This window comes from Gobio gobio (assembly GCF_949357685.1).
Source record: "Gobio gobio genome assembly, chromosome: 19".
Lineage (NCBI taxonomy): Eukaryota > Metazoa > Chordata > Actinopteri > Cypriniformes > Gobionidae > Gobio > Gobio gobio.
In genome coordinates, this window is record NC_137112.1 from 38,230,076 (window position 1) to 38,246,762 (window position 16,687).

The 16,687-nt window shown below is 37.2% G+C and overlaps 1 protein-coding gene across 1 annotated transcript in view; it reads left to right on the forward strand.

Moving 5' to 3' along the window:
• Positions 1-153: 153 nt before the first annotated feature.
• ttbk1a (tau tubulin kinase 1a) overlaps positions 154-16,687 on the forward strand; it is a 36,220-nt gene continuing 19,686 nt past the window's right edge. Inside the window, exons 1-9 of the mRNA XM_079844106.1 lie at positions 154-289; positions 7,104-7,256; positions 9,044-9,191; positions 10,547-10,620; positions 12,074-12,214; positions 12,339-12,443; positions 14,856-14,921; positions 15,044-15,136; positions 15,260-15,385. Of these exons, the coding sequence (XP_079700232.1) occupies positions 7,188-7,256; positions 9,044-9,191; positions 10,547-10,620; positions 12,074-12,214; positions 12,339-12,443; positions 14,856-14,921; positions 15,044-15,136; positions 15,260-15,385 (822 nt within the window). The 5' untranslated portion in view covers positions 154-289; positions 7,104-7,187. The remainder of the gene's footprint in view (positions 290-7,103; positions 7,257-9,043; positions 9,192-10,546; positions 10,621-12,073; positions 12,215-12,338; positions 12,444-14,855; positions 14,922-15,043; positions 15,137-15,259; positions 15,386-16,687) is intronic.

Consider the following 16,687-nt stretch of genomic DNA (forward strand, 5'->3'; position numbering starts at 1 on the left):
TACAACTAGAGAGAATCGTTTGAATCCTAACATGTTCCATAAGAAGTAAACTACACGACTTATAATGTGCTTCCAAGAGCCCGCCAGCAGGGAGCGGAATACTGTCTGTAGAGCACCAGCAACGCGACCGGAGAGGAAGAGCGATGTGTGGTGCTGATGCTGGGATCCAGACGGGCGGGGAGCAAAGCAGGGAGCATCAAGCATCCTTAGCAATGGTGGAGAGAAGTCTAAAGAGTATCCTGACGCGGGAACCGAGGCTATGAGCCTCCATACATAAGAAAATGAGCAGGTAATTAACGCCTTGTATTTCAATTTCGCCGAGCCACAATATGGCTGGTTCTGTGATGTCAGGCCATGTCCTATTGGAGAACCGCTGTCATTTTAAACAGCCCCCGTTGGAATGTAAATTCAACCAACTGCATCCAGAATGTCTGCCAATTTTTTTTTTTTGCATTTCTTAGCGAATGAAAAGAAATATGCTTATTATAGGCGTAAGCTGAAATAACACAGGCCTATTGAACCCCCGTTGTTGTTTATCGGCTTCAGTTTGAAATTTGTAGTTCTGTTTGGATTGGTAGGCCTATCTTTACTTTGGCCTAGTGAACTTTCCAGGGTTTTGTAATCTAGAGACTTCTCTCTAATTTTGTTTTGATGAGTAGTTTATGTAACTATACAAAATGAACATTGACAACGGGTGTAGCCGAGAGGCGAAATGACAAATCCTACTACGGCGAAGACATAGCTTATGAATAATAATTGAGTCATGCTGACGTTTCTCGCTGGGACGTAATTTATATTCATAAGCCAAGCATTCCTCCAAGTACGATTGGCTAGCTGAGTAGCGCAGCGTTTGCCTATTACCCAATCACGTAGCTGTACTAGACGAACGTAAGACAACGTAATGAATATTTATCCACAAAGCGTCCTCTACAGATTGTAGGGAGTCACTGCATGGGTGTTTGACGCGCTGCAGTGCGGACCAGCGCAAAGGATGTTGCGGACAGTTGCGTTCAGTGAGAGCTGAGTCTTTTATTAATCAGCATTAATTGGATGCCTCGAATATCTGGATAGAATAGTATTCATGTATGTACTCGTTTAATTTTCTGTCGCTAGGCGGTTTGCAATATGATGCATAGAGTTTGTTTATACGGCGAATAAGAGCACATGTCACGTGCCAGATTTGTATATTTGCTTTAACCTTGGACTTTTTGTGTCATTAATGCATGGTTTTAATTTCATAGGCGTGATGTTTACGATTAGATAACCAACTACGCTTCCAGTAGGTGTTTTTGTGGTTGTCCACTAGCTTGCAGTGCATTATCAGTGTCATTGAAGAATGCTTTAAGTTACAGTAAATTCGCGTTTTTCTTAGTAGAACTGCTATTAATTTTAGCACCCGTTGACAGAATTTTTCATTGATGGACAATCACTAACAAAATGCAGAAGTCACGCGGTTTATGGTTTTAGGAAAGGTCCCAGCTCATGGTTTGTGTCACTGTGAGGTCCCAAATGAAGATTTCAAAACGAAGGAAACGACTGACTTTTCGTAGTCTGTGTGCCAGGTAGGGAGAGAGACTTCCAAATATATTTTAAAACATGGGATTTGCTTTTTTAATGTTTTACTAAAGCATGTGAAATAATCTGGAGTAAGGCTTGCAATGAAATGTTACCCATAAATTGCGATTTGTAACACAAACAATGTGTACATTTCCTACAAACTTTACTCCACCTTTCTGGCATAAGGGAGAATAGGGTAAGATGTGTCACCCTCACATTTCTTTTGTGTTCAAATATTGTGAAAGGGTCCATCATATACTTCTTTCAATGATTGAAAGAAAAATAATGAGGATTAAAAAAAAATCTAAATCTGTATTTGCATGTCAAAGTACATTTTCTACATGGCAGCAATGTAAAAAAAAAAAAAAAAAATTTGGTCCATTTAAGAATCTAAAAGGATTTGAAAGTTTACTTTGTTTTTCCAGTTTTTAAAGTTTCAAATGTGTAAAGTTAATTGCACTGAACTTTCCAGAATATTGAACATTTCTTTGAAAAATAAAAATTGTAGTAGCCTATAAATGATTCATGTTGTGAATGTTTTGTGAATTCCTATTTCAATGGCCCTGTAGATGATGCTTCTCGTCTCATTCATTCAAACTTAAAGCAAAAGTGGCACAGCTTACCCCCACTCTCCCCTGTGCTTTTTAACACAACATTTATGCATTTATGAAAGCATTATATGTATTTTCTGTCTTGTCTTTCTCACTGCTCCATATGTGTCCTGGTGTGTTGTAATTTGTGTATGTATCTGTGTCCATTTCACTGTGTTGCACATCAGTATGTTTTGTGTTTTCTTCAGTTCACAGGGCTTTCGCAACGGCGATGTTGTCTTTTCGTAATGTCAAGTCAAAGACATTTTTCCTTTTGCGCATCAGCTTATGATTCAATAATGCATGTATCACCTTTCTCTGGGACATTGAGTGCAAACTGACCTTTGTGACATTCATCCTTAAGGATTCAGTTTCTGTCGGACCCATGTTTGTCTTAAGATGGATGGTGAGTGTCATAATAGTCAAAAGAGGAACTGCTGATGGTTTGAGACTGTATCATCGGCCAATACTGAGTCTGACCAATGTGCCAAATCCTTGATAACTAGCGCTGAGAAGGAAAACAAAGCAGCCGTAACGTCATTTCAAGCACTGTATTGGCTCAAAGTGCTCTAAACCAATTGCTTGCTAAGTATAATCCATCTCTTCTCTTGTTTTTCTGGCTTGTAGGCTGGCAAAGGAGGGTTTTGGGGTTGACTAAATTGGTCAATCTCAGGATATTTGTCAGACGTAAGGTTATTGAAGAGATTTGTGAACATGGTGAGAGAGTTACACCGTCCTTCATAGTTCCCTCCCCTTCCCCTTCCTGGAAATGTGGCTGCACTTCACTTTTCAGAGTTTGATCACAAAATGGCTGTTGACGCTTCCCTTCCCTGGGATTCAGAGGAATTTCAATGATTATTCTTTGGTAATTGAGGTGACCTGAATGAAACCCCCTCTGCTTTTCGCTCACCGTAACCTCACATCCCATGGGTCCCCTGGAACGAAACTGAGAAAAAAGCTCACATGCAGATTAGCGGGGATACAAGCCGTGCGATTGAATGCTTTAGCTGTTTCGCCAGCATTACGGCCTGTGCGCGAACAACACCCGTAAGACTGTTCGGAACCTGCTTGTTAGTTAGTCGCTCATAAGGGAGAGGGTAGATGGCAGCTAATGTAGAAACTATCAAGGATATCCATCTGTCCTTAGGCCTAAAGTGGATTCCATTTATTATGGGAATGAAATCATCTCAAAATATGGTAACAAAAGAGTGCAAGAATCGGGTTCCGGAAGTAAAAATCTCCATAGGGGAATAGATTTAACGATAACAAACCTTTAAAGACAGACCTAATGTGAGTTATGAGATTAATCAATGGTATATGCCTTTTTTTGAAGCCATCAGCTCATATTATTAGCCTAATTCCTGGTGGAAAAACTACTCTACCCATGATATTCTTCAAAGAAATCTCCACCAATCAGAGAATTGTAGCAGCAAATCCCGCCATTTATCTCTTTAATGCCTGCCTACTTCCATTAAGCACTGCGAATGACATAAATCTAAATTACTAGTTTTATATTTCTTAAGTTTTTATTTGATTATGTCATTCGCATTGCTTCATGGGATTGTAGTTGTTTCCTTCATTAAACATTAAAAACGGTTAAAGCCACAATATGTAATTTTTTGCCGCTAGAGGTCGCATATTCAAAACAAAGGCGTAGCTTAATGATGCCTTGTTTTCACAGAGCTTTTATTATGCCGCAGACGAGCATTCCCGCTCCGTCCGCTCATGCGTATGTGAGGTAGCGCACTGCTGTTATATTAGATATATTTGAGTGTGTTAAAAGTTATAATGCTACTCTCCTGCCAGAGGAGAACTGGCACCCCGACTGAGCCTGGTTTCTCCCAAGGTTTATTTTTCTCCATTAGGTCACCTGATGGGGTTTTGGTTTCCTTGCCACTGTTGCCTCTGGCTTGGCTTGCTCAGTTGGGGACACGAAATTTCACGAATTTTTTTTAAAATATCCAAATAAATTGAATTATTAAACTAAATTAATCATATAAACGAAATTACTGATCTAAAGCCCACACTGTCACTGTATGATAATTGAAATGAACTGATGACATCACCGTTTTCTCCGGAATGGCTGTACGGCTGAATAAAATTCTGTTGCATTATTTTGCTGCTTAACACTGTAAAGCTGCTTTGAAACAATCTGCATTGTTAAAAGCGCTATATAAATAAAGTTGACTTACTCTGTGTGTTCGTTCGGCAGCTACCATGAGACACTTGTTGCACACTGCTGTAAGCTAGATCGATTTTAGGCATGGTAAAACGTGGTACTCGGGGTAAATCAAGAAAACAAGATTTAAACAATAAGACTAACTGTGTTGAGCTATATAACAATTAGTTTTCTGTCGATGAATGCATCCAAACAGTTGCTCACCTGTCTAATAAAACACATAATATATTAAAGCGTCTTTGGTGTTTCCATGGTTTCTACAAAATTAAAACGGAAATCGAGGGTAAAACTATGATGTCATTGATAGGTGACGCATGTCCTGGTTAAAATAGCTTATTTCTCTGGATTTAAACATTCTTGACATTTGGGATAATGTAAGTACACAAGTCAACAAAATATATAACATTGCTCTAGTGGTTTTTGGATATTTTAATCCAAAAATCTTACATATTTTCATTCACCTCGTAGCTGTTGGATTTGGTTCATGGCTTATAACTCTTTAACTCAGACGTTTTATAAATCCCTATTAATGGAAAAAATACTTCCGGAACCAAGGTTGCTAAAAAAGTTGGCAGGCACTGTTGCACTCTATGGCAATTGACGATTGGCTGTAATTGAAGATATTGGAAAGCGAGGCATGAGATATAATGGACGAAAACAAGTCATGCTTCTACAATGGCTGTTATAGTCACAACAATATACTGCAGCTAGATTAAAGAGTCCATTGATAACCAGCCACTAAAGGGTGTGGAAATGCTGGCTTGATGAACTTCAGTTGTATCTCAGTGTTCAAGAACCAACACATAGTGATTAAACTCTTCACTGCTCACATTCTTTTGCCAACTCATGTGAATTGGGACCAAAACCAGATTTCAATGTTTGATATTATCGTAAACGGCATCATTCCTCCCTGCCACTGCCTGTATAACATTCAGACACATTCCAGTTGTTTTCTACAAATCTCCTTGCTTGCCTCTATCAAGGGTACATCAGTGCAGGTGTCAGTAACTTGGCACATGAGTTGGCAATATTGTGCTCTGTCACTCTTCTTGGCTGAACTTTGTCTACCTGATGTCATAGTGCAGATTGTTCCTAGATTGTCCGTAGAGCACTTCTCTAAGATGCTGCACTAGAGACTGCAGTTCTTGACGGATGCTGGGCTGGGCATGAGTTAGCGATTGAGCTACTGAATTTGAGCCGAGCTAGGCCCTGCATGTTTAACCAACAAAACAATGGTGCTGCATGCCAAATAGCATGTTATTGGGTTCTTATATGCATCTTTCTTAACCTTTGTTTAAGAGAAGGTAACTCCAAAATTGAAACTTGGAGTAAAGTTTCTATACTGTATTAAACATTTAGTCTCTCATTTTTAGTGCCGAATTTCATTTGTGTTAAGAGGCTGATGTTTAAGGTGAAAGTTTTAGCGGGACAATGGTGTTTAAGAATCCAATGACCAATACGGTTTATTGTCAATCACCTGGTTTAAGAATTAGAGATCGTCCGATTTTTTTAAATATTTGTTTTTATGACCGATAATGATTATTTTTTGTTTCCGTGGCTTGTAACCAATATGCAAAATCGCATTTTTAATTTTAATAATTTTTTTAATTTTAAGTAATTGTTCTATTTGTGCTTTTTGACTCAATACTTATATCATATAAAACAATTAAAAAACACTAAATTGCTTTACATTTGAAGTTTGTTTGCTGTAGAAGAACACACAGTGAATCATTGTTGGATGCTATTTTTTGAATCTTACCAGATTCTGTTGTGCTGTTTATCTGTAAACTAAATTATTAAGCACTGATAGCTGCCTTAGCAAAAGTGCAAATCCGTAAAAAAATATTGGTCAAACTGATTATCTTTTTACGATGGCAGTAGTATTTGGCTGCTTCATTTCATTTCAGTTTGTTTCCCCTTTCGTAATTGTTATCTAACACTCAAAGTTCACCTTTAAAAACACAAATAATTTAATAAAATGCAATCTTTAGCCAGTCTCAAAATGAATATCTTATTTTTTTATACTGTAGGCCTACATATCAACAAGTTAACATAAAAATAGTTATTGGCTTATTTGTATAAGCCAGAATTTTAACATCAATGTATCCCTTTTTTTATGTCTGGCATAGGGTTTGAATAGCATTGCTGTAGGGAAATAAGCCAAATGTGTTAATTTTAATAAATGCTAATGGTAAGGTTAATTAATATTTGAGATGTTTTCATAATGGTTTCTCTTTAAATCTTATCAGAAATGCCCAGCAGACTTAATGGAACTATCCCCTTCATACACATCGTAGGCTACTTGGCCTTTTTTTGCTGTTAGAAATATCCTCACTGTTTGTTTATGCGGGCTAGTGCGGTTTCATTACTTTTGTATTCACATGTTTTCTAGACATTTCCTCCACTGTTTGTGGCCATTTTATTTGCGCAGGTATTTGGGTCAAAAAGTATGTGGGTCAATGGATGTGCTATGTAGACTTTTTCTTTGTCTGCTAACAGCATAGTAACATTATAATGCTCAAGGCAGACTTTAATGTCAGCATTTTGCCTCTTATATATGTATCAGTAAATAACCGCAGGAATAAATTGGTGTTCTTATCTCATAACTTCTTTTTAAATCAGGCATTCCAAAGCTAATCTTTGGAATGTTACCGTTTGTTGAAGTTTGACTGGCAATTGCATGTAGAAGCCAGATCAACTGACCAATAGCACGTCGGCAAGGTGGCAATAGTGATGGGTAAATACGTCATTTAACACATTTCGGTGGCTTTTCACAGATAAATGGCTCGTTTAAGCTGGGGGCTGCCAGAGTGCTCTCAGGGTTGCAGTGCCTAGCACCAGCTCTGCAGGACAACGCCAACATGAACGGCACTGCAGAGCAGCAGGACATTCTGCCCCCAAATTGCATGGTCAAAGAACGATGGAAAGTGGTAGGTATACAAAAGATCTGTACATGACATTTCTACACACAGGGACACACACACTAAGTCAATTTCACAAGTAATTACAGAGAAATGGCAAGTAACACATTCAATTAAACATTATATAGTATTTTCTTGTAGAACATATGTGATCTTTGTTTTATTTAGAACTTCGAAAAATCATATTTTTTTTACAGTGCAGATGTAATGCTCCAAGATAAATATAACAAAATAAAACATCTTGATTGCTTTTACTGATTTGACCTAAAAAAAAAAGTGCAGAATCCTTTTTATGCATGTTATTAATTTCTCAAAACCCTAAATGTTTTGTTTATTTTCATGTTTCAATACAATTTTGAATCCCATATTTCAATATTTTTTGTGACATTTGGACTATTCGACTATTTTTTTTTACAATAATTTAAAATACACAATTTTAAAGAATTGGTTTGGGGTAAGAACTTTTTTTAAAGAAATTAAAAATAGAAAATAAAAGTGACAGTAAAAAAACACTTGCAAATAAATGCAGTTCTTTTATATTTGTATTCATCAAACTGTCCTGAGAATTTTTTTTATCATGATTTCCACAAAAATATTAAGCAGCACAACTGTTGTCAACATTGATAATAATAAGAAATGTTTCTTGAACATTACAATTTTTGAAGGATCATGAAAATTCAACTTTCTAACACAGGAAATGTTTTCTTTTTAAAACATGTAAAATAGAAAACAGTTGTTTTTCATTATAATAATATTTCACACTATTACTGTATTATATTACTGTATTTTAGATAAAATAAATGCTGCCTTGTTGAGCATAAGAGGCTTCTTTCAAAAACAAATAATTGCACAGACCCCAACATTTTTAACAGTAATTTGTGTGTATATATTAATTTATGTAATTTATATAATTAATCAATGTATTAAATAACATTGTTCAATAAAATAAGTTGCAGATTTTCAGTAACATGACATGGGGGCTTTTCAAACAAACAAAAAAAGTATGTGGGTACATATAGATAAAGCTTCCCATCTTTTCTCCTATGCTCTGAGATTATGTAACAGTAAAGCTAATCGCTCTTTTGACCCCAATCTCTGGGACTGTCTTGTCAAAAGACATCACAAAGAGATAAAAATCCACAACAATTCCCAGTACAGGGGAGAAGAGAATCTTCTCACATGACTGCTCACTTCCAGTCCAAGTAAATGGACTGGAGAACCTCTAGAGAACTAGACGAGTGACATTACTGACCATCAAATAGACATGATGATTTTTAGGAAAGCAAAATACTTCTGATTTACCTTCTCCTTTTTGTCTTATGGAAATCTATTGTGCGAATATGTAATTTGTGACAAATTTATGCAAAGATGACTAAGGTTTGTTCTGCAGTGGGACTGCTGCAATATTGCGTATCCCTGATCAATAGATGTGCAATAGACAAGCATTATTCACATCCACCATAACATGCAGATGTAGAAGAGATTCTGTTGCAGTGTTATTCGTTGAGCTTGTTGTTTTAGTCTGAATTGAAATCAATATCTCAGGAGAGTAAAATAAAGGTATTATTGACGCACGTGAAATGTAAATATTACAAAGGGCTTTTTGATGTTTCCTTCTTTTAAAAGCCGCTTTGCAAAGCTGCGTGCATTTTTAGAAGATCATCGAACATTGACAGCTCTTACATTGGGAGGAAAACGCAACTGTTTCTCTGACTCCAGCTCATACTTGAAATCAATACCAAATGAAACAGAAAGAATTCAGGTAACATCCTGTCTTGTTTCTTTTTGATATACAGCTGAAGAAGATAGGAGGAGGGGGGTTCGGGGAAATCTACGAGGCGGTGGACCTGCTGACTCGCGAGAATGTGGCGTTAAAAGTGGAGTCAGCTCAACAGCCCAAACAAGTCCTGAAGATGGAGGTGGCAGTTCTGAAGAAACTGCAGGGTAAGACGTGGTCATCATTAGGTCCCGGTTTTTTGGTACACTTTGACATTGACAAGACATCACATTGTCCGATAACTGACTTCCCCATAGAAAAGCACATGGTCATTCATGTTATACAGTACCCTTTGAACTCCTGAAAACTGTTTTATTGTGTTGTAATTTAAGGAAGTATTTTATACCAGTCTTTTAGAATATGCTTAATCAAATTTTCTAATTTTTTCTAATCTAATTTTAATACACTATCATTTAAAAAATCAATAGTGACGGAAAGACATTTATAATGTTTACAAATAAATAAACCTATTCATCAAATTGTCCTTAGAAAAAGTATATCATGGTTTTCTACAACTTTTTCAACGTTAATGATAATAAGAAATGTTTCTTGAGCAGCAAATCAGCATATTAGAGTGATTTCTGAAGAATCATGTGACACTGAAGACTGGAGTAATGATGCTGAAAATTATAGCGTTGCCATCATAAGGATAAATTACAGTGTAAAATCTATTAAAATAAAAAACTGTTATTTTAAAATGTAATCATATTTCACAATATTAATGTTTTGACTGTATTTTGATCAAATAAATGCAGCCTTGTTGATATATTTTATAATGTGTGTGTATATATATATATATATTTAACCATCTATTAAAACCATTCTTATATTACCATACTGATTTTCTGCAAATATATCATATCCATTGCTAATATTTACTGATGTCTAGGCTGTTGTCATCATTATGTAACTTCCTGGAGGATGGTTTGGTTAGTTAAAGCACATAGAGGACAGGATGTAAAGTGACATTGAGGACACTGGAAAAACCTATAAATTGATTTGTAATTAAGACAATATTGCCTCAAAATTTTTGGAATCATTATTAAAAAAACAGAAAGACTCAAAACAAGAGCCCTGTTGTGTTTCAAAGGCTTTATAGATTATGTTGTATGCTAGTTTATGCAGTATTTAGTTGACATCATCATGACTGAGGCATTTATTAAAAGCTTTAAAGACTGACCATCTCATCTGAGTGGACCATGTGCGTGGCACATTGTATATTTAGCTCTGTGAATGAAGCGGCAATAACACAGCCTACGTGACTGCGAACATGTGAAACAATCATACAGCCCAACATACACACACACATTCTGATGATTCAGTTCAGCCATTAGTCATCAGTAAAAAAAACAAGCAAAAAAGAAGTACAAGTTGTCAAGTAATGCCATATAGTATAAAAAAGTGTTGGTTGTCCAAGTATACATGGTTATTGGCCATTTAATCAGCCAGTCTAATAATGCTATTCTTTAATATTTTTTTTATATAAATAACCTGCACATGTTAATGTTATTTTCTTTTTTAGGTAAAAACCATGTGTGTAAGTTCATAGGATGTGGTCGAAATGATAAATTCAACTATGTCGTCATGCAGCTGCAGGTAAACGACTCCCTTTCGTAATATAGTATGCACATACACTCACCTAAAGGATTATTAGGAACACCATACTATTACTAATACTGTGTTTGACCCCCTTTCGCCTTCAGAACTGCCTTAATTCTACGTGGCATTGATTCAACAAGGTGCTGAAAGCATTCTTTAGAAATGTTGGCCCATATTGATAGGATAGCATCTTGCAGTTGATGGAGATTTGTGGGATGCACATCCAGGGCACAAAGCTCCCGTTCCACCACATCCCAAAGATGCTCTATTGGGTTGAGATCTGGTGACTGTGGGGGCCATTTTAGTACAGTGAACTCATTGTCATGTTCAAGAAACCAATTTGAAATGATTCGAGCTTTGTGACATGGTGCATTATCCTGCTGGAAGTAGCCATCAGAGGATGGGTACATGGTGGTTATAAAGGGATGGACATGGTCAGAAACAATGCTCAGGTAGGCCGTGGCATTTAAACAATGCCCAATTGGCACTAAGGGGCCTAAAGTATGCCAAGAAAACATCCCCCACACCATTACACCACCACCACCAGCCTGCACAGTGGTAACAAGGCATGATGGATCCATGTTCTCATTCTGTTTACACCAAATTCTGACTCTACCATCTGAATGTCTCAACAGAAATCGAGACTCATCAGACCAAGCAACATTTTTCCAGTCTTCAACTGTCCAATTTTGGTGAGCTTGTGCAAATTGTAGCCTCTTTTTCCTATTTGTAGTGGAGATGAGTGGTACCCGGTGGGGTCTTCTGCTGTTGTAGCCCATCCGCCTCAAAGTTGTGCGTGTTGTGGCTTCACAAATGCTTTGCTGCATACCTCGGTTGTAACGAGTGGTAATTTCAGTCAAAGTTGCTCTTCTATCAGCTTGAATCAGTCGGCCCATTCTCCTCTGACCTCTAGCATTAACAAGGCATTTTCGCCCACAGGACTGCCGCATACTGGATGTTTTTCCCTTTTCACACCATTCTTTGTAAACCCTAGAAATGATTGTGCGTGAAAATCCCAGTAACTGAGCAGATTGTGAAATACTCAGACCGGCCCGTCTGGCACCAACAACCATGCCACGCTCAAAATTGCTTAAATCACCTTTCTTTCCCATTCTGACATTCAGTTTGGAGTTCAGGAGATTGTCTTGACCAGGACCACACCCCTAAATCCATTGAAGCAACTGCCATGTGATTGGTTGATTAGATAATTGCATTAATGAGAAATTGAACAGGTGTTCCTAATAATCCTTTAGGTGAGTGTATAAAATCAATAATAATACACAGCAATGCAAATAAGTAATCCTTAATTTGATCAGTAGTGATATTTGGAACATTATATAGATAAATCATAGATCACCATCACATTTCTTTCAAACACTGAAGCCGTGTTTAGTACTACTGGTGTTATGGAGGTGTGAGGGCTTCACTTACACTTTGTTATCACTCTCAGGGTAGAAACCTGGCAGATCTCAGGCGAAGTCAGCCACGTGGCACCTTTACCATGAGCACAACCCTCCGCTTGGGAAAACAGATTCTAGAATCCATTGAAGCCATTCACTCTGTTGGCTTTCTCCACCGAGACATCAAACCGGTAATATCTAATAGCTTTCCTGAAAATGTAATTGCCTTGTGTATACTATTAAGATAATGCAACACTGTCATTTGATTTCCAGAAGTGATTTTATTTATCAAGGATGTATGGATTTTCTTTCCAGTCAAATTTTGCCATGGGAAGGCTCCCTTCAACATACAGGAAATGTTATATGCTCGATTTTGGGCTCGCACGACAGTATACAAACACCAATGGAGAAGTCCGACCGGTATGTCACAGTTTCATTCCTTTTCAGCATCATTCATCGTTGATTAATTATTTGCTGGTTAATTGCGCTCATTTGTTGTATGTGCTAAATAAAAGTACATGTTTCCTGCATTGCAATATACATTGAAATATGACATTTCTGTCATTTGATATTATTGATTACAATACAACCATGATATTAAGTCGTCTTTTAATTGACCCCAAAGGTTTAGATTTATTTGAGCAATAAAAAGCAATATTCACTGTAACAGTGCATTCTGGCAGAGAGACGAGCTAAAAGCTCATGAGAGGTTTATAGAGGGCTGTGAATCTGCGTTGTTTCCTCTTTTAGCTCATCACCAAGAGCTCTTCATTCGCACATGTTCCTCTCTTCTCCATCCTTCACACCATCTCTCCATTTCTCTGTACGTGCAGGTTTTAGTGCAGCGGTATGAATATTTAATAAGACTGCATGCATCAGTGAGCAATGCCCCCAGGTTCAGCCTGAGAGAGTGTAATATTTTCAGCCCTCTTTCTCTCTCTCTATTGCTCCCTCTTTCTCTTTCACCGTTCCTTTCTGCACAGCTGAGTCAGCTACACTCATCGATTCAGGCAGGAAACTGAGCGTCATCTATCTATCTATCTATCTATCTATCTATCTATCTATCTATCTATCTATCTATCTATCTATCTATCTATCTATCTATCTATCTATCTATCTATCTATCTATCTATCTATCTATCTATCTATCTATCTATCTATCTATCTATCTATCTATCTATCTATCTATCTATCTATCTATCTATCTTTCCATCTATCCATCTATCTTTCCATCTATCCATCTATCTTTCCATCTATCCATCTATCCATCCATCCATCAAGCTAAGCAATGCAGTGCTGCAGCACTAAAGCGGTTTGCCTCTGTTTTTCTCCTGCAACCTTCAGGAGCTGTTGTCTGTTCCTGCAGCAGATTGAAATTTTATTTTGAGTGGATCCAAAACAACCTCTCCAGATCAAATAATAACTTTATATAATAAAGTTAAAACAAAACCGGTTTTAAACCAGGCTGTAACTTTACTGTGAAGAAAATTATTTGCTTTAAATGCCATTGCAGCATGGTTTCTCATCCATTCTGTGGTGCATCATATTTATGAGATATGAATAAATTATTTCAGGATTATAAATAGTGTTGTGTCCTCGGAACTGTAAATGTTGCCTTTTTTGAAATGCATACAGTATGAATAGGACAATTAAGGTCCAGAGTCATATACTGCCATGTTTGTTTGTTAATATTTGTGGATTTTTGTAAAATGTTTTAAATTGTACTCAATTTTTGAAATATAGCTACTTTTTGTTATACTAACATTTTCTCATTGACGGCATTTGAAGTAAATTGCATGGGGTCATTTGTATAATTTTGCCTGGTGCAGCTTTTTCTTTTGTTTGACCATCTTGTCTTTTTTTTGCAGTTTTCGTTTGGGGTTTTAAGTTATGACTTGCATGTCTGACGTATTTCTCCATCTGTTCCCTTCTCCCCCACACTCTCACCAATGGAAAGACTTTCATTGTGAGTGACTTCATGGATTTCTCATCTTTGTTTTATTTATCTGACCTCAAATGTATTCATTTATATATATATATATATATATATATATATATATATATATATATATATATATATATATATATATATATATATATATATATATATATATATATATATATATATATATATATATATATATATATATATATATATATATATATATATATATATTAGGATAGGAAAAACATATTTATTTGAATAAAACCAATAGAATCAGATCAATTTAAATTTTTGCACATTACATTCATTCCACATTTCATTTTAAGTTTGATTCTTAATATTTGTACATTTATTAAGCTCATTTTAATACATTTGTGTTAAAGAAATGCTTGTGAGATTTTCTTTTTGAGAGTTTGACCTTTATGTTCAACAAAAGTGCAGTTTCTATAATTGGCAGTAAAACAGTGAACACGGTAAGAGAAAATGAACTGCATCCAAATGAAATGTCATTTGTTCTGCAAAACAGATGCTACTTGTCATGTCATTTAGTTAATCAAAAATAAATTGGTTGATTTGGTCCCCATTGGGACACACTCATGCACACACAGACACACAGGTAAATTTATGTGACGGAAGGTGTTTACCTTTTGCGTTGTGTGTTCAATGTTCTGGAAGAATGGAACGCTATGTTCAGTAGTGTGTGTTGTGCACTGTGTCCTCTCCTGTTGCTACAATAACACTAAAACAGTGATGAAATGACTAATGCATAATATCATAATGCACAGTAGTATTTTTGTCTGATTTGTTTTGATTTGACATGTATTGCCGAAATAAAATGTATTCATCAATAATCAATATAAAATTTTCTAATACATTTCTTCTTTTAGCCCAGAACCGTTGCAGGATTTCGAGGGACTGTTAGATATGCATCTGTGAATGCACATAAAAACAAAGTAAGTGCTTAGTTTATGTCTACTTATTATGTATTTATATCAAATGTATTTTACAGAATACACAATCATCTAATGCTATTTACCGTATCATTTTAATGGAATTATTGTGTTTGTTTTAACAGGAAATGGGTCGCCATGATGACTTATGGTCATTGTTTTACATGCTGGTTGAATTTGCTGCTGGGCAGCTGCCGTGGAGGAAAATCAAGGACAAGGTGCTCTGACTGATTTGAAAATCAGTGTTTGTTACGTCTTTTGTTTATTAATTTTTTTATACAGTGTTATTCTGTATCAGACCACCATTGTTGAAATCTACTATTTTCATCTGCGTCATTTAGGAGCAGGTGGGTCAGATAAAGGAGCGCTATGACCATAGGATGCTGCTTAAACACATGCCATCAGAGTTTAATGTCTTCTTGGAGCATGTTTTAGGCCTTGACTATTACACCAAACCCGACTATCAGGTACCTAGAGTAGAAAATCTTAACTCTCTATATATCGTATTAAGTGTACCAAACAGAATAGTTAAATCGCATTTTGTATTATTTCAATTTCTCTCTCTCTCTCTCTCTCTCTCTCTCTCTCTCTCTCTCTCTCTCTCTCTCTCTCTCTCTCTCTCTCTCTCTCTCTCTCTCTCTCTCTCTCTCTCTCTCTCTCTCTCTCTCTCTCTCTCTCTCTCTCTCTCTCTCTCTCTCTCTCTCTCTCACTCACACACACACACACACACACACACACACCAATCAGGCATAGCATTATGACCAGGTCAAGTGAATAAAAGTGAACTGGGTCAGAGCAGCTCTTGTGTTCCCGGTCTGCAGTGGTCAGTATCTATCAAAAGTGGTCCAAGGAAGGAATAGTTGTGAACCAGCAGTAGAGTCATGGGCGGTCAAAGCTCATTGATGCACGTGGGGAGTGAAGGCTGGCCCGTGTGATCCGATCAAACAGACAAGCTACTGTAGCTCAAATTGCTCAAAAAGTTAATGCTGGTTCTGATAGAAAAGAGAGTTCAGAATACACAGTGCATTGCAGTTTGTTGCGAATGGGGATGCATAGCCACAGACCAGTCAGGGTGCCCAATGCCCATGCTGACCCCGGTCCACCGACGAAAGCACCAACAGTGGGCACGTGAGCATCAGAACTGGACCACGGAGCAATGGAAGAAGGTGGCCTGGTCTAATGAATCACATTTTCTTTTACATCACTTGGATGGCCGGGTGTGTGTGCGTTGCTTACCTGGGGAACACATGGCACCAGGATGCACGAAGAAGAAGGCAAGCTGGTGGAGGCAGTGTGATGCTTTGGGCAATGTTCTGCTGGGAAACCTTGGGTCCGGCCATCCATGTGGATGTTACTTTGACATCTACCACCTACCTAAGGTCCTAACCATTGTTTGCAGACCATGTACACCCTTTCATGGAAATGGTATTCTCTGGTGTCTGTGGCCTCTTTCAGCAGGATAATGCGTCCTGCCACAAAGCAAAAATAGTTGAGGAATGGTTTGAGAAGCACGAGTTTGAGGTGTTGAGTTGTTGATCTCAATCCAATCGAGCATCTATTGGATGTGTTGATCAAACAAGTCGATCCATGGAGGCCCCACCTCGCAACTTACTGGACTTAAAGGATCTGCTGCTAACATCTTGGTGTCAGATACCACAGCACACCTTCAGGGGTCTACTGGAGTCCATGCCTCGACGTGTCAGGGCTGTTTTGGCAGCAAAGGGGGGGCCAACACAATATTAGGGTAATAATGTTATGCCTGATTGGTA